The sequence below is a fragment of the Topomyia yanbarensis genome, chromosome 1, assembly GCF_030247195.1.
Source record: "Topomyia yanbarensis strain Yona2022 chromosome 1, ASM3024719v1, whole genome shotgun sequence".
Taxonomy (NCBI): domain Eukaryota; kingdom Metazoa; phylum Arthropoda; class Insecta; order Diptera; family Culicidae; genus Topomyia; species Topomyia yanbarensis.
The window spans coordinates 181005514-181030379 of NC_080670.1; the positions used below are offsets into that span (position 1 = coordinate 181005514).

Here is a 24866-nt window from a genome sequence, read left to right on the forward strand (position 1 = left end):
TTTGCGATCAAGCAAAATTCTATAAAATATTATACAGCACCTACCTGGCGAGAATTTTTTACCTCATGTGGTAAAAGGCGAACGAAAAACCATCAGGATAGCAAAATAAAAGTTAGGTGAGAACATCATCACCCAGGGATATTCCCATTGCGAGCAAATATGTATGATATAACAAAAACAGCAGATCAGCGGGATGATGATGATGATGATGATGATGCTGACGCTGTGACGATGTAAGGCTCAACGTCTCGTACCCCATTGTGTGGCTAGAACAATAGATTTTCCCAGGAAAATTCTTCTACCGAAGCAAGTTTAGCTCGGTGTCTTTCGCCGTGGCAAATGAAACTCGGTCCATATGGTTGGCATAGTTTGACATAATAGAAAAGTTTGTCCATTCGGGTGATCAATGCAGGAAAGTTTTACTATTGGAACGATCCAGGAGGGTATTACGACTGGTGAATTATGGGTGTGTACTTAAAGTGCAATGTGTACGGTTATTCCATTTTCCCTTTCAGTGTTTTGACTAACATTTAGTTTGAGATTTATCGTAACTATGTTGTATAGAATAGTCCAATTAGTCTGAATTAGTTTCCTGTACTGCCGAATGTTGTTTCCGATTTTGCGATACCCGAGAGTATGTGTCAAAGTATGGTTGAATACTGCTCGATTGGAATCAGGAAGAAAATCAAATTAACCTGGAATGAAAGAAGAAAAAAAAACGAACTTATATTCCTATGTGGGATAGCTGGCCGCCCCCCCGGAAATGATACCAATCCAATTCTTGACCAACTGTACCGACCGAAATAATGTAGCAAATTGTGGCAAATAAGCCAGGATGTGTGTCACTACTCGCTGGGGTAGGTATGAATAGGAAACAATTGTGGTGTCCGCCTCCGAAAATGGTGATATGAAAATGAGCATTGTGTGATGCCCCCCAACGGTATAGGGTGTAGAACCCATCTTTGTCGTATTTTTGTTGTGAATCTACTCGTTTAATGAGATAGCTGTATGCTATCTCTCTGCCTGCTATCTATCGATCCTGAATAAAATTAGAAAATCGATGTCTAATCTCATTTTCACATCCAAAATTTCAACAGTCTTAGTTACACCAAATCACGATTTGTATGCAATCGGCGAGTAAAATCCGTAATTTAACCTTAAGGTTAGTTTTTACCGACTTTCCCCTACTTCAGGAATTATGATTCCGAAACCAACAACCTCTCATTGTATGTGTGTCGAAATGATTGTAATAAATTAAACATGATTTGTATTCTACATCTTAAGCTTTGCCGTGCATGTGGCACATTAGCATATCAAGCAGAGCAGGTAATTAACAATTCAATGAAACATTTCACCACGCACGAAACACATCCGACACCATCCTGCCTTTTACAGCAGCAGCACCAGCAGCAGCAGACACACCAAATGGGCCCCAGTGGAGTCATATCCTGCGCCCTGTAATCAACGAGCATCGCGCGGCACACACAATAGCGCTAATAATCGAATTAATCTCCGGTGGCGATACCCCGATAAAACCAGAAGGTCAGCCCGGCAGGGCAGGAGTGATTCTAGAGTGCACGTATGGATGGTGTTCGGTTCGTATTACGTCCTCCCCCTCATCTTTCCCTACTTCTGTGACGCCCTCATTTACCGGTATCGCACTTCTGCTGTTCGTTCGTTCGTTGGTTCGTTCTTCTACCGGAAAGGGTATCTCTCGCAGTGCAGCTAAAAGCTTCCGCTTCTGTTATGATCTAGCGAGACGGGTTGGCTGCGGCGTCAGCAAAGTTTAATTGAATATTTTATTGAAAAGATTGCGGCATACGCGTGGGTATAGTACGTACAGAGTCGATGTCCGCTTTGGGGTGGATTAGAACCGTTCTGTAGATTACCCTTCATACTGCTAGCGCTCATTGATGTAGATACAATGTAAACGATGAATTTACGAAATGTGACAGCGCTACATGGAGTTGTTCTACTAGAGCCTCGTTTTAATGTCACTGTGCTTCTTTGGGAACGGGCATCTTTTCGACACCTTCTTCTGTGTAAGCTTGCAACAAATTCGCTAAAAATAGGATTTAAATACAATTTTCTATGTTTCTTCTAAGGTGAACATACTTACAATAGTATGTAAATTGGCTTACATGTCACAGAGTGGACAACGCTCATTGACACATTATTACTAGTGTCCGCCGATAGATGACATCATCATAGTCATACATTGGAGGTTCGAGACGCAAAAAGAAATGTCAACGCCATGGTCCGCGTCTTATAGTTTCCGTCCGTAACTGTATAACAAATGTATTTCACAAGAACTATTTTTATTGATTCGTTTATTTGGAGCAAACTTTTCTGGGTACTAAAGATAATCGAATCTGTCCTGCATTATATAGTATACTAGCTGATGCTCATCGTGCGTTGCTGCGACTTTCAACGCAATAGGAGAAAAACACAATTTGCTCCGTAGCGCCATCTGGCGGGTAGATAATCCCCAACCAATAGCACACAAACACGCTCCATAACAAATGCCTACTATGTATAAATTTTGACGGCAATCGGTTAAGCCGTTTGGGGTTTATACAAACATTGACTTTTACATATATAGATAGATAGATGTTATATTTTATATTTATTATTTCTTTTGCTTTTTTCACTTTTATTTACTATTTCATTTTCTAATCTTTTTGATCTCCAGTTTTTATTTTTTGTATCCTTATTTATTTTTTACTTTGATTATAGAGGTTGGGGTCATTTGCCTCTTTTTTCGGTTTAAATGTATAAAATTAAATATGATTAAATTACATAATATATGAAATATGAACTAAAAAATATAAAACATAAAATATCAAATATAAAATATAAAATATAAAATATAAAATATAAAATATAAAATATCAAATATCAAATATCAAATATCAAATATCAAATATCAAATATCAAATATCAAATATCAAATATCAAATATCAAATATCAAATATCAAATATCAAATATCAAATATCAAATATCAAATATCAAATATCAAATATCAAATATCAAATATCAAATATCAAATATCAAATATCAAATATCAAATATCAAATATCAAATATCAAATATCAAATATCAAATATCAAATATCAAATATCAAATATCAAATATAACATATAAAATATAAAATACAAAAAAATATAAATTAAAATTGGAAATCAGAAATTAAAAATTGGAAATTAGAAATTAGAAATTAGAAATTAGCAAATAGAAATTAGAAATTAGAATTAGAAATTAGAAATTAGAAAGTAGAAAGTAGAAAGTAGAAAGTAGAAAGTAGAAAGTAGAAAGTAGAAAGTAGAAAGTAGAAAGTAGAAAGTAGAAAGTAGAAAGTAGAAAGTAGAAAGTAGAAAGTAGAAAGTAGAAAGTAGAAAGTAGAAAGTAGAAAGTAGAAAGTAGAAAGTAGAAAGTAGAAAGTAGAAAGTAAAAAGTAGAAAGTAGAAAGTAGAAACTAGAAATTAGAAATTGGAAACTGGAAATTGGGAATTAGAAATTAGGTATAAGAAATCGAAAACAATAAAAATAAACATCGGAAAATGGAAATTATATATTTGGCATTGGCACTTGGAAAATAGATGCTAAAAATAAGTCAGAAACAAAATTAACAAAATTAAGAAACAAGAAATAAGAAATAAAGACTCAAAATGAATAGACAATATAAAATGGTTAATGTGAGAAAGAGAGTTTGAGTTAAGGAAAAGGAAATAAAAATATGAAAAAGGAAATGCGAAATAAGAAAATAGAAATAAGAAACAAGAAACAAGAAACAAGAAACAAGAAACAAGAAACAAGAAACAAGAAACAAGAAACAAGAAACAAGAAACAAGAAACAAGAAACAAGAAACAAGAAACAAGAAACAAGAAACAAGAAACAAGAAACAAGAAACAAGAAACAAGAAACAAGAAACAAGAAACAAGAAACAAGAAACAAGAAACAAGAAACAAGAAACAAGAAACAAGAAACAAGAAACAAGAAACAAGAAACAAGAAACAAGAAACAAGAAACAAGAAACAAGAAACAAGAAACAAGAAACAAGAAACAAGAAACAAGAAACAAGAAACAAGAAACAAGAAACAAGAAACAAGAAACAAGAAACAAGAAACAAGAAACAAGAAACAAGAAACAAGAAACAAGAAACAAGAAACAAGAAACAAGAGACAAGAAACAAGAAACTAGAAACTAGAAATAAGAAACAAAAAACAAGAAACGGGGCGGGCATAGCGTAATTAGTTAATCGAATGCCTTGTACGCAGCTCACCTGGTTTCGAATCTTAACCCCGCACATAGGGTTAGAAATTTTTCTAACACGAAGAGGCGAATGAGCTTAAGGTTAAAACCTCTATAATCAAAATAAAAATAAGAAACAAGAAATAAAGACCAATAAATAGAAAATTGGGAATCAAAAATAGGGAATAAGGAGTAAGCATGAAGAGATGAATGAAATAAGAAACTCAAAACATTAAATACAAAATACAAAACGCCTAATACATAATGCAAATTACAAAATGCAAAATGCGAAATGCGATATACAAAATGCAAAATACAAAATGCAAAATGCAAAACGCAAAATGCAAAATGCAAAATGCAAAATACAAAATGCAAAATACAAAATACAAAATGCAAAATGCAAAATGCAAAATGCAAAATGCAAAATGCAGAATGCAAAATGCAAAATGCAAAATGCAAAATGCAAAATGCAAAATACAAAATACAAAATACAAAATACAAAATACAAAATACAAAATACAAAATACAATATACAAAATACAAAATACAAAATACAAAATACAAAATACAAAATACAAAATACAAAATACTAAATACTAAATACTAAATACTAAATACTAAATACTAAATACTAAATACTAAATACTAAATACTAAATACTAAATACAAAATACTAAATACGAAATACAAAATACAAAATGCAAAATGCAAAATATAAAATACAAAATAAAAGATACAAAATATAAAATATAAAGTGCAATATAAGAAAAAAAACCAATAATGATAAACCAAAAAAAGTAACAAGTAAACAATGAAATATAACATAAAAAAGTTAAGTTTTGAAAATAAAAAAAACTTAAGAATAACACATGATACATGTAGCGAAAAGAAAAATGTAATACAAAAATGGAGAACTCAAAATGAAAAAATACATTAAACTGACAAGAAAATTTAAAATTACAAATAAAAATTTCGAAAAAATATAGAAACTAAGGAATGAAAACTAAAAATAGAACGAAACAAGCAAAAGTAATATATAAACAAAATTTAAAATAAAAAAATTGATTTCAATTTGCAATGATGTTGTTCAAAATTTAAGTAATATAATTGTGACTAAATTTTCGTCTCGAGTAATTTTTTCTACCCTGTACAAAATGCAAAATAAAATAAAACGAAATATAAAATACTAAATAAGAAATTAAATCCAAAAATGAAAAAGAGAAATGCCAAATGAAAAAATTATGAATATTTTTTTTAATAAAAATACAGTAACAAACTGGACACAAAAAGTGGCAATTGAATCACTGAAATATATCAAAAAATGTTTAAACAAAAATACTAATTAAAAAATAAAATTAAAAAATGGGGAAATAACGAAATAAGAAATGAAAAATAAAAATTAAAAAATAAGAATATGTGAACAAAAATTAAAAATTGAAAGAACGAAACTGGAAATAGAAAATAGGAACATATAGTTATCGAAAAAAAGAAAAAAAAAGAAAAATTGAATAATGAAAGATTAGAAAAAAATTTATTGAAAAAGAAAATTTAAAGTTAAGCGAAAACCTGGAGGGACAAAATAAAAAAAAATTAAGCAGATAAAAAAATTCTGGAGTAGAAATAAATACCAAGAAAAAAAAACTGAAAACTAAAAAAATTTAATTGTAAGAAAAACAATAAAAAAATCATGAGTTGAAAATAAAACTACATATAATAAACAACAATAATAAAAGTTTGGGAATAGGAAATCTGAAAAAGAAATTTAAATTTAAAATAAAAGAAATTGAATGTGAATGAAAAAATACGTCAAATTATAAATAAAAAATAAGGTTTGAGCAAAAAAATACGAAATTAACAGAATGAAAAATGAGGCAGAAAAGGTAACAAATAAAAAATATGGAACAAAAAAGAGGAAACATAAAAAAAATGAAAAATAAAAGTTTATGAACAAGAAATTAAAAAATGAGAAATGAAAAATAAGATAGATCAAATTCAAAATTCAAAAGCAAATATAGGAAAAATAAAGCAATAAGAAATCAATATTAGGACTCAAAATAACAAAGGAACAGAAAATGGAAAACAAAGTTAGAATGAAAAATAAAAATAGGAAATTAAGACTAAAAATAGAATGAAATATAATAAAAAATAGAAGAAAATAAAATAAACTCTAAATCAGAAAGAAAAACAGCAAAACTAGATGCAAAAAACCTCGAAACGGAAACTAGATGAAACATATAAGATACACGAAGCAATTGAAAAAATCTCTGAAAAAGAAAAAGATACAGAAAATAATAAAATGAGCAATAGAAAATAAAAGCTAAGAAGCAGTAAAAATCGAATCAGAAAAAATTAATACGAAAGTAGAAAGTAAAAAGATGAAAATATATAGAAGAAAGAACCAGGAACAAAGAATGAAGAAATTATAGAACAGTCGGCAAAAGACACGACTACGTTTATAGGAAACTGACTGTAATTGCGGTACTCGAAATTACAGAATCACCAAGAACGTGTGTTGATGCAATAAGTACCCATCGAAAAGTGGGTTTCTGAGACTGAGGTGAATGTTTTGCGGGAATAGGGAGAATATAATAGAAAAGTGAAATATGAAATATTAAAAAACAGAAAAAAATAGAAAGAAAACTCAAACAACAAATAGGAAATAAACAGTAATGCCCTGGAATTAAAAAAAGCATGTGAAATAGAAAAGCAGATATAAGGAATGGAAAATTGGAAAGAAGAAACATGAAAAAAAGCCCTGGATACAAAAACAAGAAGAAAGCAGAAAAATAGAAAAAGGAAAGACACAAAGCTGCAGAAGATTTCCGAAGAAAAAGGTTTTTATCATATAAAACTAAATTTGCCAATAGTGAGTGAAACACGTAACATTCAAATCCAATTTTCCCAAGTTAGGTATTGTACTCTTATGCGCAAATTTGTATTCCCATTTTTTCCTTCAGGAAACATAAAGGATGCATACTAACAGGCGTTCGATTCTAATCCTAAAAATAACAAGAGTTCCTCTCCATATACTTGTGTTCGCTAACGCCAGAGCTTCTGTGCTTGGCTAAACGAGACATCACTTGGTACCAGCCAGTTGCTTTGTGTTGTGTGAACTGTGAGAATTTAGTGTCAAACTGGCAGCAAGTTGGTGTCAGTTACTGATGAGCGGCACACGAAAAATTCAAATCAAACGTCTCTACGACCTCTGCCCGTATTTTTTGTAAATTTGTCACTAAACTGATACTATCCACGTCGTATTTCCTTAAAAATTTAAATTTTTTAAATTCATTGCATTTGAATTATTGAACTCATTTTTACTCCTCAAATGAAAATGTTTTAATAAAGCACTCTATGGAAAGATACTAAACTCTCATAAAAATATGTTTTTGAAATTAAATTACTTTTCTTAGGGAAGCGGGCATAGATTAGTTGGTAAATCGGTTGCCTAGTACGTAGATGACCTGAGTTCGAATCCCAACCCCGCCTATAAGACTAGATTTCTGCAAGACGATTTTTCTAACCCAAAAAAGAGGCGAAGGTCGAAACAACAAAAAAATAAAAATTAAGAAAAAATGCTTTCCTTGATTTTTACTGCGAGAGTCTTCAACGACTCCTTGTTTTCATATTTTCTATTAGAAAGATCATTTAATTTCATCCAGTTTAGGGAGCATTCATCAATTACGTAACGAAAAAATTGCCCAAAATTTACCCCCCCCCTCTCTAATGTTACAAATGGCCACAAATTTCTTTATCTCTCCCTCTTCTATTACGTAATAAGTTCGTTAAAAAATGTTCTTCGGTAAAAACATGCTACGTAATGCTTTAACTCACTCCCCCTCCCCATATGTCACAACATGTCACATTTTGTTATAACCCCACCTAAAAGCGTTACGTATTTTATTAATGGTCCCTTATCAACAAATTAATTATGTCGAACTAGTCGTATCTGAGATATGATTTTTCGAAAATAGAAAAGTTATTGCTTTGTTATGTATACATTACACTTGTATGAAAACGACGGAGACGCATGGTAGTTCATCAATGGTGATTAAATTAAAATAAAAGTATCTCACAAACGTCTTATACGACATTACTTATTTTTTTATTTGTTGTGTAAAATAAAATTATCTTACAATTAAAAAATATGAAAACAAGGTGTCCTTTAATACCCTTACAGGAAAAATCAATAAAAACACATTGTTCCTTAATTTTGTCATACAAAATGAACTATTTTTAAAGTTTCGTATTATTTCTTGATACCACATTAAAAAATCTTCCAATTGAGAGTTCAGTTTTTCGGTCCAGCGGTTCAGATTTTTTGGATCAGTCTATCGTGGAAAGGACCAGTCTATTGACGGAATAAAAAATTACGGGTCTAATATTTTTGGATTGGGAACTACTCTAGTAAATATAAGAAACTGTGAGGCTGTATATAATTTTGCTTTGAAGAACTGGATTTTCAAAATTACACAATGAATGAAGCAAGAAATGAATAAATCGAAGAAAGATTCACTTCATTTTCGTTTGGCCAGATTAACTGGACCAATCAATATTCCTCTTTTTTTATCGGAAACTCCCCTCACCGGGAAGTAGCTCGCCAAGCCGTTTGTGAATGGGATTTTTATGGCGGTCACGTTTCTGTCCAGTAATTTATCGGTGCAATTTTATGTTGATAGTCCTTTTCGCAAAACATCCAACATCGTCAGGTGTTTTCCCCGGCTGGAATCGAACCAAAGCTAGATAGAGGGAAGTGTGGATTTACGCTACTGTTTGTTTGGAAGTAATGAAAACAGGGGATCGGTTTGCTGGGCTTTGAGAATTACTTTAGCTGGCTACCTAATTGGTATTTTGGATAGCGCTTCTGGACTTACGTTTATTAGGGTTGTTATCTTTGTTCTATTTTGCTTTAGCTTTTCTAATTCCGACATAAAAACGTTTTCAGAAATAGAGTAGTCCTTGCTTGCTCAGACCGCCGTTTGTTTAGATGGTTGCTAGTAACACGGTTGCTGGGATCTGTATCAGAACCTCATACATTCACTTTGAGTGCAATGAATAAAGGCAACAATATGGAAACCTTCTATACCGACACTAGCAAAACATTCAACCGTAGTGATATTCCATTGGCATTGAAATTAGATTATGGAAATGCTTCGAATAATATTTCACGAAATGTGAACAAATAGTTTGATTTTAACAAACGCTGACCCGATTGGTGTTAGTTGTGTTGTTCTTCGGGGCTCCCACTTAGGCCCGTTGCTTTTTATATTGTACTTAAACTGTAAATTTGATTTTGAAGCAGTGTTTGGGCTTCTATGTGGTTTATCCATAAGTTACGGCAGATTTTAAAAAAGGATTTTTTGTCATGAAACCTATGTTTAGATCTAATTAAGATTGTTGTTAAAGAAAAAAAATTTCCATGGTTGAATGAGGTCACGACAATAATATTTGGTCGATTTGGCCACTAGATATTTTGTTCAAACTACTCTACACAAACTAACAAATATCCCTTCGTCCATCTTCATTCCAGATGGAGAGTCTGGTACGAGAAATGCAGGACCAGGAGACTGGTGTACCGGTACGCAGTCAGAAGCTTTTTCTCACCTCGATTCCCTCCGCGTTTATGGGTAAGAAGAATTAATCACCTTAAACAACCTTAAATGAAACAGCACCATAACCACTTTCCCTTCCTCTCACAGGTTACGATCTAATCGAATGGCTAATGGAACGCCTCGGCATCGAAGAATCGGAAGCGCTGAACATCAGCAATCAGCTCTGCATGCACGGATACTTTTTCCCTGTGTCCGACTCAAAAACGCTAGTAGTCAAGGACGACTCATCGCTGTACCGCTTCCAGACCCCGTACTATTGGCCCTGGCAGCAGAAAGCACCGGACCAGATCGAGTACGCGATCTACCTGGCGAAACGTTCGCTCCGGAACAAACAACGCCACGGGCTGGAGGATTACGAGGCCGAAGCGTTGGGTAGTTTGCACAAGAACCTCAAGGGAAAGTGGGACTTCATCACGATGCAAGCGGAGGAACAGGTTCGGTTGGCGAAGGAACGCAAGAAGGGTGATAAGATCGTCGGGGATTCTCAGGAACGGGCGTACTGGCGAGTTCATCGTCCTCCGCCGGGACAGTTTACGCCGCTGGAGTCCTGTCCGATTCCGTCCCGTGATCGGCAGGGAAAACCCCGAAAGCGCACCGTTGACGATTGGCAGCGAGAGGTGGAGATCCTGAAAGCTTCTCTTGGACGGAATCGCGTCAAAATGTCGCAGGCTTGTGAAAGTTTGGTGTCATACTTCGAGACGTTCAGCGAGTACGATCCGATGATGCAACCACCGCTGCCATCCAATCCGTGGGTTACCGAGGATGTAAGCTTCTGGCAGATGAACAATCCGGTGGTGGAGGTTCCGACGGAAAAGCGGGTTAAGCGTTGGGGGATCTCCATCGAGGAAGTGGTCACCGATCCGACCGGACTGCAGGAGTTTACGGCTTATCTGAAAAAGGAGTATTCTCATGAGAACATTCGATTCTGGATGGCGGTCAATGATTTGCGACGGTCGTCGCACTCGCAGATTTCCCGGAAGGTCAAGGAGATTTACGAGTGAGTTTTGGATTATTATTTTTAGAGTTATGTTTAATTCGATTCCATTTCAGAGAGTTCCTCGAACCGGGCGCTCCTTGTGAGATCAACATCGACGGCAAAACCATGGAGAAGGTACAGCAAGGTTTGAAAAACCCGTCAAGGTTTGCCTTTGACCTGGCAGCTGAACACATTTACATGCTGCTGCTGAAAAAGGACTGCTATCCACGCTTCATTCGATCGGAACACTACAAATCGCTGATGGCCAACGCGATTCAGCCGTCGCACAAGAAACGTTTCTTCGGGTTCGGTGGTGGAGCTAAGAAGAAAGGATCTACCATAGCCACTCCGAATCCGTCACTTCTAACGCAGGTAGCTCGAGTTGAGTTGACGTTTTCTCTATAGATAACTGTATTCGTCGAATCATTTTAGCCATCCGGTCAAGGATCGGGACTTGTCAATAGCCTGTCGAAAAGACGTGGAAGTGACCGTAGCTTGTCCGGTTCCGCCCACGAGTTGGCCGTATGTGGCGTGAAGGACAACACTAAAGTGCCCCACTCTCACAGCCAAAGCAATCTCAGCGACATTCCGTACAGGTGAGTTAGCCAACTTTCTGCGCAGTAGAGCTTTAAGTTGGATTTTATTTATTTGTCTATTCTGACATTGATCACCACACTTCTGACTCGCTACTGGCGAATCGGTTAGCCGCTGGCATTGTCCAGAACCAGCAGCAGCAGCATGGAACAGTTGTGTTGCAAGCGTGTTCTGAAATGGTTTCTTTTTCCTTTCCCCGTGTATTCTTACATTCAGTGTCTCCATCTACAGAGGTGACATGCCATCCGGTAGCTATGTAGGACAGTCGGCCATTCTAGTAGGAATCAGCGAACAGAGAAATGGAAAGCAGTAAGACCTACCTACCACCACCACCACATCAGCCTCTTCCTAACTACCCACCTACCTACCTACCAGTCAGTTTCTCTATATAAGGGCAACAAACCGCTGCCTCTTGCGCCTCCCTCCCGTCTCTGGGATTCCGAGATTGGCCCGAGAGTTTGTGACCGGGCGTTGCGAAGAGTTGCCAGATTCATTACTGCCCACAGTCACAGTTGTTTTCTCGCCTTCTCCTCTATCGCACACTCACACATATTAATATACATTTATATCTATATATGCTCTCACTGAACCTTGGTGTTGGACCGCTCTCTCACACGTTTGTTTCTGTCTATGTTTTAGGCTATTGTACTTTTTTCTGTGTTTAGTTAGCTTTCCATTGTCTAATTTCTATGTTGCTGGCAACGAGTTAGAATCAAATGTAGTAGGTGTTTATCGATGATTTTCTATTTCTGATTTTTTTATTCGTTGTTGTTTTCTAATGGATTATTGTTCTGTTCGGTTCTTCTTTTGTTTCAATTAAAATTTTCCATTTATACATATAACATCAAAATACTCGCTTAACTTTCTTTTTTTTAATTTCGATTACACAGGTTTTAACCTTAGGGCCATTTGCCCTTTCTGTCGGATTAGAAAAATCTCTAACCCTGTGTCTGGGGTTTCGAATCGAACCCAGATCAGCTGCGTACAAACCAATCGATTTACCAACTACGCTATACCCGCCCCTTCTTCTGTTTCTCTATTGTTGATAGAAGCTTATTAAACTCCAATTTTCCTAATAAAACAAAATAGTCCGGAAATCCAGCTAAAACTCGTTGTTTTTCGTATTGTTTTCTAGGTCCAAGGCCTATACACTTCTTTAAGAAATTTATCAAGTTCAAATTGGGAGTCTCAAAACGGGTAGCTATTGCACGTCAATCTTATGAGCTTCTATTAGATACCGCTTTGATTGCTGTTTCCTGAGACAGGCGGTTCAAGGTTTAACAACGAATTTTGGTTCTGTTGGATGGCAAAATCTTTGTGGCACAAATTACGACTCGGTTTTTGAGGTGCATTGATGGCGATAAATATTCTGAATTGACGGGTTGAGTTTAATCCTTTTGTCCGGGGAATTTGTGTAATCAAAACTCCGCTGCGGTTTTCTCAAATTAAGTAGGCTCCACTTTCCGAAAGTCGTTTATTCACGCTTCAAAATTTAGTGCGCCTTACTCTTAGCCTTGTCCTCTAGACTTCGCAAATTAATCATTTAATTTTAATACATACGACCAAAATCAACCACGTTTTATTTATTCTCCCTTCAACCTGACAGTTCCTGCTTTATGCTGTGCCTGACAGACTGACTCGTATGTATGAGTATCGTCATGCCGGCAGGGTTGCCGAACCTTCGGCTGCGTCAACATCCTCCCCCGGGTGTATCTTGCCACCAGTCAAGACTGCACGTTCACTTCCTTCGACATCCAATAACGCTAACTTGGATACAGGACGACGCAGCTGCCCGTTCGGCGTTTGTACGATCGCCTGGCGCACTCTACCCTCGCTGTCCTTCATAACGGTAACCACACGGATCCATTCGTTTCGCTTCGTTTCTTCGACGATCAGCACCAAATCTCCTTCGGCAACAGCCTTTACTTCACCGAACCATTTTGACTGTCTGCGAATCACCGGCAGATATTCCGATACCCATCGTTTCCAGAAAACGCCCAGATTCTGTTGGATTTGAACCCATGAATCTCGTAAGATCCTAGTCTGAGAAGCTACGTGCACTACCGGCTGCTTGACCCCGCTCGAATTTCCGAGCAGAAAGTGATTTGGCGTGAGCGCCTCCGATTCCTCAGAGTCAATCGGCAAGTACGTTAGAGGCCTAGAATTTACCAGCCATTCCGCCTCCTTGACCATCGTATGCAGTCCTTCATCGTCCAACTTCCTGCCCAAGTACGCATGCCCCATCGCGTTTTTTACCGATCGTACTAAGCGCTCCCACGCACCACCCATGTGAGGAGCCCCTGGTGGAATAAACGTCCATTTCGTTGATGCGTTGGTAAATGTTGCTGACACTCCCTGACTGATCTGCTCTCGTAGAATGCGCTCCGCTCCCTGGAAATTGGTCCCGTTATCGGTGAAAAATTCAATCGGTGAACCTCGTCGAGACACAAATCTTCGAACGCAGGAGATACAGGAAACGGTGGATAAGCTGTAGGCTATCTCCAGATGTACTGCACGAATTGTGAGACAGATGAAGAGAGCGATCCATCTTTTTACGCTCGACCTCCCGACTCTCACCAGCATTGGTCCGAAATAATCAAGTCCTGTGTATGTGAAGGGACGAACATAGGCAGCAAGCCGGGCTGTAGGTAACGGAGCCATCAGGGGTATTTGGGGGTGAGCTCTTCGGATTTTACAGACTTGGCATGCCCGGGAAATTTTCCTCACCACAGTCCGGAGCCTCGAGATCATATACACCTGTCGCATCTCGTTGAGCACCGTTTCGTGATTGGCGTGATGATATGCGCGATGGTACCAGTCGATCAGAAGCAGTGTTACAGGATGATCCCTTGGGAATATTATAGGGTACCGCGCATCAACAGGTAGATGTTTAGCCTTCCTGACCCGACTACATTGACGAAGCAATACGCGATCGTCCAACACCGGCACGTATTGGTACAGGTCACTACCGGTATCTAACGACTTTCTTTGCTCCAGTGGTAGAGCTGTGTTTCTTGTCAGCGTTATCATTTCATCCGTATACACCTCATACTGGACTTGCTTGAAAATAGTTTCCTTGGCAGTCAGTAACTCTTCTTGCTCGAGTTGTCCAGAATACTTACGTCCTGTGCCTCGGGCGTTGTTCAAGAAACGGTTCACGTAAGCTATCGTTCGATGCAATCTCTCCCAACGGGAAAAGCGGTGGTAATCGATCAAAGGTCCGGCCTCCACGTGAAGAAATACCGAAGGACGCATTTCCTCAGTGGTTGCTACCGACGGTTTCACTGACTTCGGCCAGTTGTCTTCTGAAAGACGCAAGAAGCTCGGTCCTCCAAACCAGTTACTCTTAGCGCTAAAATAAGGGCCACTTCCCCACTTGGTCGCTTCATCTGCAGGGTTTCGCTTCGACGGGACCCACCTCCACTCGCTAGCTTTAGTTGACTCCAGAATTTCTCCTACTCGATGCGCTATGAAGGGTCGATAATTGCGTGGATCCGCTAGAATCCAGGACAACGCAGTTGTAGAGTCGGTCCACAGCACCCGTCTGGAAATGGGAATACGAAGGTTCTCCAGAGTAAACTTCAACAACCGTGTTCCAAGCACGCATGCCTGCAACTCCAGTCTTGGCACGGACAATGGTTTCACAGGGGCCACCTTGGCCTTTCCAGCAACGAGCACACATTGGGCCTTGCCTCCGAAGTCTACCGTTCGTAAGTACACAGCACAGGAAAAAGCGGTTGCACTAGCATCCACAAACACATGGAATTGGGTTGCAGCGTACGTCTCCTTTGTGGCGCCAGGAAAATAACAACGTGGGATATGCACGGTCGAAATAAACTCGATCATCTTCGTCCATCTTCGCCAGAAGTCACGTGAATTGTCGTCGACTTTATCATCCCAATCCGCGCCAGTTCTCCACAGGTTTTGTATAAGCACCTTGCTGTGGATCAAGAATGGTGCCAATAATCCTAAGGGGTCGAAAAGTGACATAACACACCTTAGAATCTGCCGTTTTGTTGGTCGAATATCTCCAGCGATCAAGGATAGCACATCTTCACCCAGTTGTGTAGAAAAGCTCAACTCATCCGTCCGGGGAATCCACAGCATTCCTAGTACGCGTTCAGTTGCTGCAGTCCTGGTTAGACAGAGGGTTTTGCCGTCCTCGGTTCTGGGCTCGCCCAGATGATCAAGGGAATTTTCGTTGTTTGATCGCCATCCACGCAACGTAAAGTACTAGTCGACCTTCTGCTGCTACCTGCCGTGCTTCTTTTTCACTTCCAAAGCTGTCAAGATAATCATCGACATAATGGCTGTCGACAATACCCTGCACTGCTCTCGGACACATCTCGGAGTGCTCCTTCGCGTTGAGGTCCTTTATATATTGAGCTGAGGCCGGTGAACATGCGGAGCCGAACGTAGCAACATCCATAAGGTTGATTACGGGATCTTTAGAAGAATCGAAACGCCATAGGAATCGCTGCGAGTGCTTATCGACTTCTCGTATGCGCACTTGGTGAAACATTTCTTGAATGTCGGCACTCACGGCCACTTGGTACAATCGGAAACGGTAGAGAATGCCGGGCAATGATGCTAGTCTATCCGGACCCTTCAATAGCACGGAATTGAGCGATACGCCGTCTACCTTGGCTGCAGCATCCCAGACAACACGAACCTTTCCGGGTTTTTTCGCATTGGTTACCGCCCCCAGAGGAAGGTACCATACTCTGTGCGGGTCCGCTCTCGATAACTCATCTTCTGTCGCTCGATGTGCATATCCCTTCTCGCCATACTCTCGAATCTGACGATGAAGATTCTCTTTCAATACAGGGTTGCGCTCCATCTGTCGTTCAAGGCACTTCAAACGGCGCACCGCCATCGGGTAGCTGTTTGGAAGTACGATATCATCTTGCTTCCACAACAGTCCTGTCTCATATCTGTTCCCGATCCGTTTGGTTGTAGTCTCTAAAAGATATTGTGCGCGTTGATCTTCATCCGACATCATTGAATCCGGTACCTTAACACTCGCTTGCTCGAACTCAAAAAACTGCTTCATTGCTTCATGCAACTCACCGTTAGAATTCACATATATGAAAACTATGAACCTTGTCGGGTTCGTCCAGCTGGCGACCGTATACACACCACCCAAGTCTCGTTTTTACTGCTACCGGTCCAGTGCCGTCTCCTTCCCTCACCTTCAAAGGCAGGGCTAGTCGTAGGTTATCGATTCCAATTAAAAGTTTCGGCACGACGCTCGCGTAACTCTGCAATGGTATTCCTTTCAGGTACTTGAATCTCCTTTCCGCTACTTCACGGTGGAAACTCTGGCTGGGCAGGTTAAGGCGATCGACAGTTCGTGCTTCTGCTATTTTGAACTTTTGGCTGTGTCCTGTTCCTGCGATCTCGAAGCAAACCTTTTTCGAATCCATCTCCCTTCGAGACACGTCGCCAGTCCAATGAAGGCAAAGTGGCTGCGGACTTCCATCAAGACCAAGCTGCATTGCTAACTCGTCTTCAATTAGCGTCAGTGTAGATCCCTCATCTAAAAAGGCAAACACATCGTAGGCTTTAGACTTTCCGTAAACTGTAACAGGAACGATCCGAAATAGCGAGCTTGAATCTAGGTAACGGTGAGCGTGGTTTTCTGCAAGTTCCATCGTCGGAACTCTCCCGGCCTTCCTCGTCGAATGTAGGAGAGGATGGTGGCGATATTGACAGCCATCAACAGTGCACCGACTGTTGCTACGACAGCTTCGTCGCCTATGCCTGAAGAGGCAAATCTGACATAATCCTAGTTCACGAACTTTTCGCCATCGATCAACGTCGCTGAGGCCTTTGAACTCGTTGCACTCACGAAGACGGTGACCCTGCTTACTACAGTAATGACACCCAGGCGATGTTGTGTCCTTACTGCCGGCCATGTGCAAGTTCACGTACCCTTTGCTTCTCGGCTTGTCTCTGCTCACTGTTTTTCCCGCATCAGGTTCGTAGAATACAACACTCGATGCGTCGCGAACGATGTCAGCCATATAGTCGCAGAATGTTCGCAGATTCACATTCCCTACGCCACGTTTGTATCCAGCCCACAACAGTTTTTGATCTGCTGGTAGCTTTCCCACAAGCTCCTGTAAAAGCGTAGGATTCGCCAAATGCGCTTGTTCGTTAGTAGCTTCTATGTGCTCACACAATGCTTGCACCGCGATCCCATATTCAATTAATCCTTCTAGTTTGTCCGACCTGGGAGCTGATAATATCTATCAAACGAAAATGTCTACATTCTGCTCTCAAAAGAGGCCCGCCATTTTCTCTCCAAGTCTAGTCTAGTCTACACATACACAGCCAATACATATAGGGATCCTGGAAAATTTCAGACGTTCGCCTTTCTTGTCAATATTAATGTTTGTGGTACATATGATATGTGACACAATCATTGAATCGGCCAGGCCAACTGAGCAGCGTACAAAGTGAAGATGATTCAAAATTATACGGCAATTTCAAACCTTGAATAAGGAAGAAACGTGGACAACCGTACCGGCCGTTTCAATTTGATGGGGATTTGATAGGTGTACGACGTGTATTTGCTCGGGCTTCCCACCCAGCTCGATATGCTAGGTATCAGCCGGTGGGTCCACCTACCTTTCGAGGAGTTGTCCCACTCGCGCTGCCATCTGGCGACCGAGATCACCCTGGTGCGCTCGCGGGCTCCTCTATTTCCACGTAGCTCGAAGCACTCCTCATCTTCCCGAATGACCAGCCCGACTGGCATCATGTTCGCTATCACGCAGGATGCATCTTGTGATACCGTGCGGTAGGCAGATATCACTCTGAGGCACATCACGCGGTAGGGGCTCTTCAGTTTCTGTAGGTAACTGGTTACCCTCAGTGCTCTTGACCATGACGGGCCGCCGTACCTGAGGATAGATACGGCAACGCCTGCCAGTAACCTACGTCTACTGGCGCACAACTTTGAGCTGTTGGACATCATCCTCGATAGAGCCGCAACAGCAGTCGACGCTCTCTTGCATGTATAGTCGACATGGTTGCCGAAGGTCAGCTTGTCGTCTATAACGACTCCGAGAGACTTCAGACTCCGCTGTGAAGTGCTCGCGACTTCTCCCACATGGATAACTGCATGTTGTGCCGACTTGCGATTGTTGACGATAACTACCTCCGTCTTATGATTCAGGCCTCTCGCGCTCATCCATTCCTCCACCGTGTTGATCGCGTGTTCTTCAGTTAGTTCTACCTCAGAGATTGACTCCCAGTAGACCTCCAAGGTTAGGTCGTCGGCAAAGCCGACGATCTTGACCCCAGGAGGGAACTTCAGTCTCAGAACCCCGTCATACATGAGGTTCCATAGCACCGGGCCTAGGATCGAGCCCTGCGGGACTCCGGCGGTAATCGGAACCCTTTTCTGACCGGCACCGGTCTCGTATAGCAGTACGCGGTTCTGGAAGTAGCTTTCCAGGATCCGGTACAGACCCACCGGTAGGCTAAGCCGGTGTAACGAGAGCGCGATGGCATCCCAGCTTGCGCTGTTGAATGCGTTCTTCACGTCAAGTGTCACTAACGCACAGTATCGAATGCCTCGCCTTTTTCGCTGGATCGCTATCTCGGCAGTCTTTATCACTGAGTTGATAGCGTCCACCGTGGACTTACCCTTTCGAAAGCCAAACTGATTGCTTGATAGGCCGTCCGTACCTTCTGCGTACGGGGTTAGCCTGTTGAGGATAATCCTCTCAAGCAATTTGCCAGTCGTGTCGATCAGACAGATTGGTCTGTACGCCGATGGGTTGCACCAATTTCTGTCTTGTGCACCTATCGGGGAAGCGGCACTCGTCAAGGCATCTCTGCATAGCTAGCCTGAACATGTTCGGGTTCGCTATGATCGCTGCCTTGAGAGCGCTGTTTGGAACTCCATCCGGCCCTGAAGCTTTGTTCATTTCTAGGGAATTAGCCACTGCGAGTAGTTCTTCATTCGTCACCGGAGCCACCATTACGCCACCTCTGGCGTATCTTCATGGTAGGCCCATAGGAATATCCCCGCTCGTTCAAGCGAAGCAAGCAGTGCCGTGCGTCGAAGCACCAGCTAACGCCTCCCCTGGTTATTCGCCGTTTCGGAAGATACTTACGTACGCTGGTGGTAACGAAGTAGGCGGATGCAGAGCATTTTCTGTCTCAGGAGCACTGGCTAAAAACAGATACGTAGCTGTTCCAAGGCTGAAAGCGCCCTGCGGAAATTATTCAGGCAATAGGAATTAAACCGCTGACACTGATGGATTGCGCTGATGCAGTTGCAGTGCTGATGCTTGGGGTTGGTGCTCGCCACCAAAAATGCCAGCGGAGAGTCAAATAAGTAGTCGAAAAAAATCTGACAAAATCGACGTTCTGATAGCGCTTTTATCAGGCAGCAAGAAATACCGTGTTGGTAGCATTCAAAACAGTTCAACCTACGTTTTTTTGGAACACAGTCCCAAACAATTCCGACGGCGCTGAGCACTGTACGTCTAGTCCACAAAATTTTTTCGTCCCGTAAGACACACCCATATTCGATTTGTTGTTAACAAGGCGTCTGCCATTCGATTTTCCTAGCACTGTTGGTTGCTCAGTCTGGTTTCGATGCTGCCAAAGAGGCTAAGAAAAATCGAATCATCGATATATTTTAATTGCCGAAAAGTACAACTGTATCGATTTTGGTTGGTTATTTTCGAAAAATTTAAGAAGAAGAGAAATGAAAAATAATTTTAAAAAAAATGAAGAATAGGTAGGTATTATATCCTCACACCGATCGCGCGGTAGATTTGGATGGAACGGCCAACTCCTACCAGCAGAAGGCCAAAGAATCTTTACTTTTCCTTTTGAGCATGCACATAGGAGCATATCTAGCAAAGGTTTTCCGTTTCAAGTTTATAACCGATTCACTCCAGATCCGTCTTTCAATTTTCAGTACTTTCAATTCTCTTAGTCTTAAATTTGCCGAATATAGCCGACAAATATCGATACAGTAAAAAAACGAATTGCTTACGCCTTGTTAGCAACGAATCGAGGTATGGGTGCTGCTTACGCTATAATTATTGTTGTCTGCATTTCGTGAGTTACTCTAAACCGCTGTTTCTACGCTGCCAGAATTTCTACTGCAGGAGTTTTTTTTACTCTTATAGAGAATTTCATTAATTCGTTCCGTTCCGTGTCAATAGCAGACGGCAGTTGGGCTCTTTTAAGAGCGTGCATCTAATATGCTTTTTTTCAATCGAAAAACTTTCTAGGTATGAAACAGAAGTTATAACATTGTATTTTCTTGAAATTATCTTAAATAAATCATTCATTGTTATTTCGAAGAAATTCTCACGCTTATCCGTTATTGCCGCTGATCAAAACCTGCTTCTGTCGCAGTCATAACCATCAGATTCTATTAAACTTAATTCGACCAACGTCACTGGTTACAGCTCCCTCCATTTTCAGCTTCCGCTTCATTTTCGCCCGATACTTTTCTATTGGGCGTAACACTGGTGAGACCTTGGTGGATTCAGTTGTTTTGCATCATTGTAGAACGTCCTTGCAGTAATGGCAAGTGGATAGATGTGTCTAAAACGAAAGTGGACAGTAGAGTGGGACATGGTTATATGAAAAAAAATAAAATTTGGCTCCGAGTAACTTTTTGGGTCCCATTTAGCTCCCAGAACAACTCTGCAAATTTTTAGCTCGATCGGTGAAACTATATTTTTGCGCCCACGGTTTAAAGTTTACGTGGGATTTCGTATGGGAAAATTGTCTTTTGCAAATTAATTCTTCCAAGAGTTGCCCGTTATCTCCTAAAAATAAACAGATGTCTGATTTTTATAGGAAATTTGTCAAGGAAACGAAGTCTAGAAGACTGCAAAACGATCTGATGCTTGTGGAAAATGTTATTAAGCAAAAACCGATTGATCCCCTGAAGATTGATGAAAATTTCAGTTTTCATAGCATCACTGCTTCTGACGGTCTAATTATATACAAAATTTTTAACTTTCTCTTATTATGTACAAAAGAAGCCTCAATTTATCCCTCAAAACCTTGCGAAGTTGCCAAATAGTATAGATAAACGATTTAGATACGTTAAGAGAGGATTAAAACAAAATTGCGTATAGTTGGACAACCAACAGCAGTGGTGCTAGAAAAAATGAATATTTTATCAATCGTCAGAGTATCAATCGGTTTCTGCTTAATAACTTTTTTCTCAAGCATCAGATCGTTTCGTGGTTTTCGAGACTTTGTTTCTTTGTTAAATTTCCTATACAAACCACATAACGATTTATTTTTAGGAAGTAATGGGCGGCTCCTGGAGGAATTATTTTGTAAAAGTTAACTTTCCCATACAAAATCCCATGTAAACTTTAAACAGTGGGCGCAAAAATATAGTTTCACCGATCGAGCTGAGAATTAGCACAGTTGTTCTAGGACCCAAATGGTACCTAAAAAGTTGCTCGGAGCTGGAATCTATTTTTTGTCCCACCCTAGTGGACAGCCATTAACACATAATGAAGGGTGAAATTCGTTTGTTAAGACACTTACCTATGGGGAACTTCCGAATTTATTGTCTTATTCGTCATAAAAAAGGTGATTTTCTGACCATACGAACAGATTCCTTGCCAAATCATATGTTTTTTTTGTTAACGTATTCGAGAAAATAGACTTGAATCTGACAGGAACCTTGTGATGAGCAATAGCTTTGAAGTATTTGAGATCCGTAACTTGTTCAAAATCGACTTTCACATGGGTTTCGCATCGTTGATCAAGAGATATAGCCTTCAAGTTCCGTCAGAACCTGGACGCACCACTTACGGGCGACAACACTTCTAGTCACTGTTTGCTGTGGTAAAATTTTAGCTTTTTCGAAGATAAGGGTTAAAACAGCGAAATTAGGTTTTTAGCTTACGAATGACCTTCAACCGCAGTTATCGATAAGCTTGGTTCCACTCCTATACTTGGTTTGCACGTGAGAGTTTCCTTGCAATTTTTAACCTTTATAGAAACAGTACTCGTAAGTTAGTCCAGTATTTCTGCCAGTTCCTGAGTTGACACTGTTAGTTTTTGAGGGTAACTGGGCACACTGTCTCTAAACCGATTTTGTGCTGGGGTCATATGCAACTCCATGGTTCTTAGAGAATCAACCAGCCTATTTTTCTTTATATTTTTATACGTATGCTTTTTTTAACATTTATTTTATTCAATACCTTATATTCACACATTCAATCGCTTGTTGGTTACCTGAATTACTACGGTGTTTTGACCTAACCGGTCATTATTCGTGCTTATTATCTGTTCCGCAGCTGATGTTTCTAACTTTATTTTCTAATCCACTTTTTGTTCTACTCACCCTTACAATGTTTATTATATTTACTATTTGTCCACGCCTACTACGCTGTTCTTAAACACATTCAACCCACCAACTGAATATAACTGCTCCACCTGATGTTTCGCTCTAAATCTCCTTGGTGATAGCCCAACAAATAACAAACGTGTTTTTAGTCGTTCGTATGTTCCGCCATTGTTGTTACCGCTCACCTGCTGACTATTATTATCTAACTACCCCCATTATACTAACCAACTACAAACAGACACACTCACCCTCTCACATACAAACACTTACGTACCTCGTGATGGTGTAAAGTTTCTCTGAAAGCTCATCTGTATTGGTTTTGTTTTCTCGCTATGGTTCGATGGTATCTCGGCAAGCTGCTTCAATCAATCACACGTGAATCTTTTTTTTCTGTTCTCACCTTTTCTTTCGCAAACAGGGAAGTTACCGGCAAACCCCTGGGTACTACACTTGAGGTAACGCTGGAGGCAACCGGTGCCAGTGCGGTCTGTCCTTGGGATACTCCACCGACGGCGAAGGCGGGGGGTGCTGCTACTACTACCGGCGGTAAGGAGTCGTCGGTTTCCGTTTCAGTGTGTCCTTGGGATGAGGGTGATGTTCAGTTGCCTTCCAACAGGTAAGAGTGTGACAATTGGAAACAGAATTAGTGTTGATAATGAGTAATATCTTTCTAGTAAAACGAAAGCAGCGGAAACCATCCGGCCAGCGGATATCAGTGATGTATCGGAACGCATGAAACGGTCCTGCGGGCTTCGTCAGAATACGTTGGACAGTGATTTCCATAGTTCTAAAAGGTTGGCACCTGTGGTGACTGAGCAGCGGAGAGCCTCCATGACGATGGCACCGAGGTAGGTATCACGGATTCTAACTCATTTGTACAAGATATTGAAGGAATTTTTTCCACAGACTCTCCGACCTTCAGTTCGCGCTTCGGGCCAATTCAACCGGAGCGGACTCGAGCGAACCGGTTTGTCCTACCCTGCAGCAGCAACGATCCGTTGATTATCCACGAAACGTTTCGCAAGGTTCACTATCAACAAGCTTCGAGGAACGGGAGGATTCCATAGCCGCCGCCTCGCCTACCGTATCGGATGAAAACCTAGGCCGACAGAAAAAGGAAAGTGTTTCCGAGCAGGAAGGTGAAGTTGAAGTTGTGAGTGTTTTTGAAGAGAAAACTAGCGAAATGAAGACAAACAATGAACGTGAGTGTACATGTGTAACGACCCAAACAAACATTACGACTGTGTCGGAAGTGAATAGGGATGATGTGAAACCGATGGAAGTAACGGACGGGCCAGGTGATGAAAGCGAAGCTGGAGCTCAACGGGGGGAAACTGTCCCGGATAAGCTACCGCCCACGATTAGTGTTTACTTTGCGAACTCGTCCGAGGAGGAGGAACGCCGAAGACAATCGTTGGTGGCCTGCGAGCAATCGTTGGCTGACGATCGCCAGGAAGCGGAAGAGGTACGATCAATCCTATCCCAGTCCGTCGTCGTTGCTAAATCGCGCATTCTGTCCCAACAGGTGTACTTTACCGGTGAAGAAACTGGTGAAGAGGAAACCGGACAGTCGGCAACGGTTCACACAATTTCAAACCCACCCGAAGATATGTCCCCTCTGGCGGAGGATAACAACCTATCCGAATCGCTGTCGCAACCGAATCAATCCTCCCTGGAACAGACGGAGTACGATATTATGATGGAAGGGGGTGAGTGCATGGTACCCGGTTGTGTTGCTCCCGCTCCGACGCCAGCGCCCTCGATTGCTCCGTTGGCCGAGGTCGAGATGGACCCAGCAGATGACGAAGGACCGGAAACGGAACCGTCGGAAACGGAACGAACGGAAACGGTAACGGTGGTGGTCACGACACGCGAACGACAGGAACAGGAACCGGAAGCGTCGGCCGGTGCAACGGTTGTGATAATCGAGGATCAGGTGAAGCGGAAGAAGCGACGGGAAAGGCGCGAGCGGGACAGGGATTCACTGCAGCAGCAGAAAAGTGAGGACGATAATAGTGAGAAGAAGGGCGGGAATGCCGTTTGCCCGTGGGATGATGAGTGAGTAGTTGGTTTTGAG

General features: G+C 40.7%; 1 protein-coding gene across 5 annotated transcripts in view; it reads left to right on the forward strand.

The window, feature by feature from the left end:
* The window catches only part of LOC131683498 (uncharacterized), a 187055-nt gene that overhangs the window by 148054 nt on the left and 14135 nt on the right, over positions 1-24866 (forward strand). For 3 of the 5 annotated variants that reach the window (XM_058965529.1, XM_058965543.1, XM_058965536.1), the window contains exons 5-12: positions 9782-9878; positions 9951-10860; positions 10914-11211; positions 11272-11435; positions 11650-11742; positions 23208-23405; positions 23464-23637; positions 23696-24847. In XM_058965529.1, the coding sequence (XP_058821512.1) occupies positions 9782-9878; positions 9951-10860; positions 10914-11211; positions 11272-11435; positions 11650-11742; positions 23208-23405; positions 23464-23637; positions 23696-24847 (3086 nt within the window). The remainder of the gene's footprint in view (positions 1-9781; positions 9879-9950; positions 10861-10913; positions 11212-11271; positions 11436-11649; positions 11743-23207; positions 23406-23463; positions 23638-23695; positions 24848-24866) is intronic. The other 2 variants (XM_058965552.1, XM_058965560.1) reach the window with 2 other exon arrangements.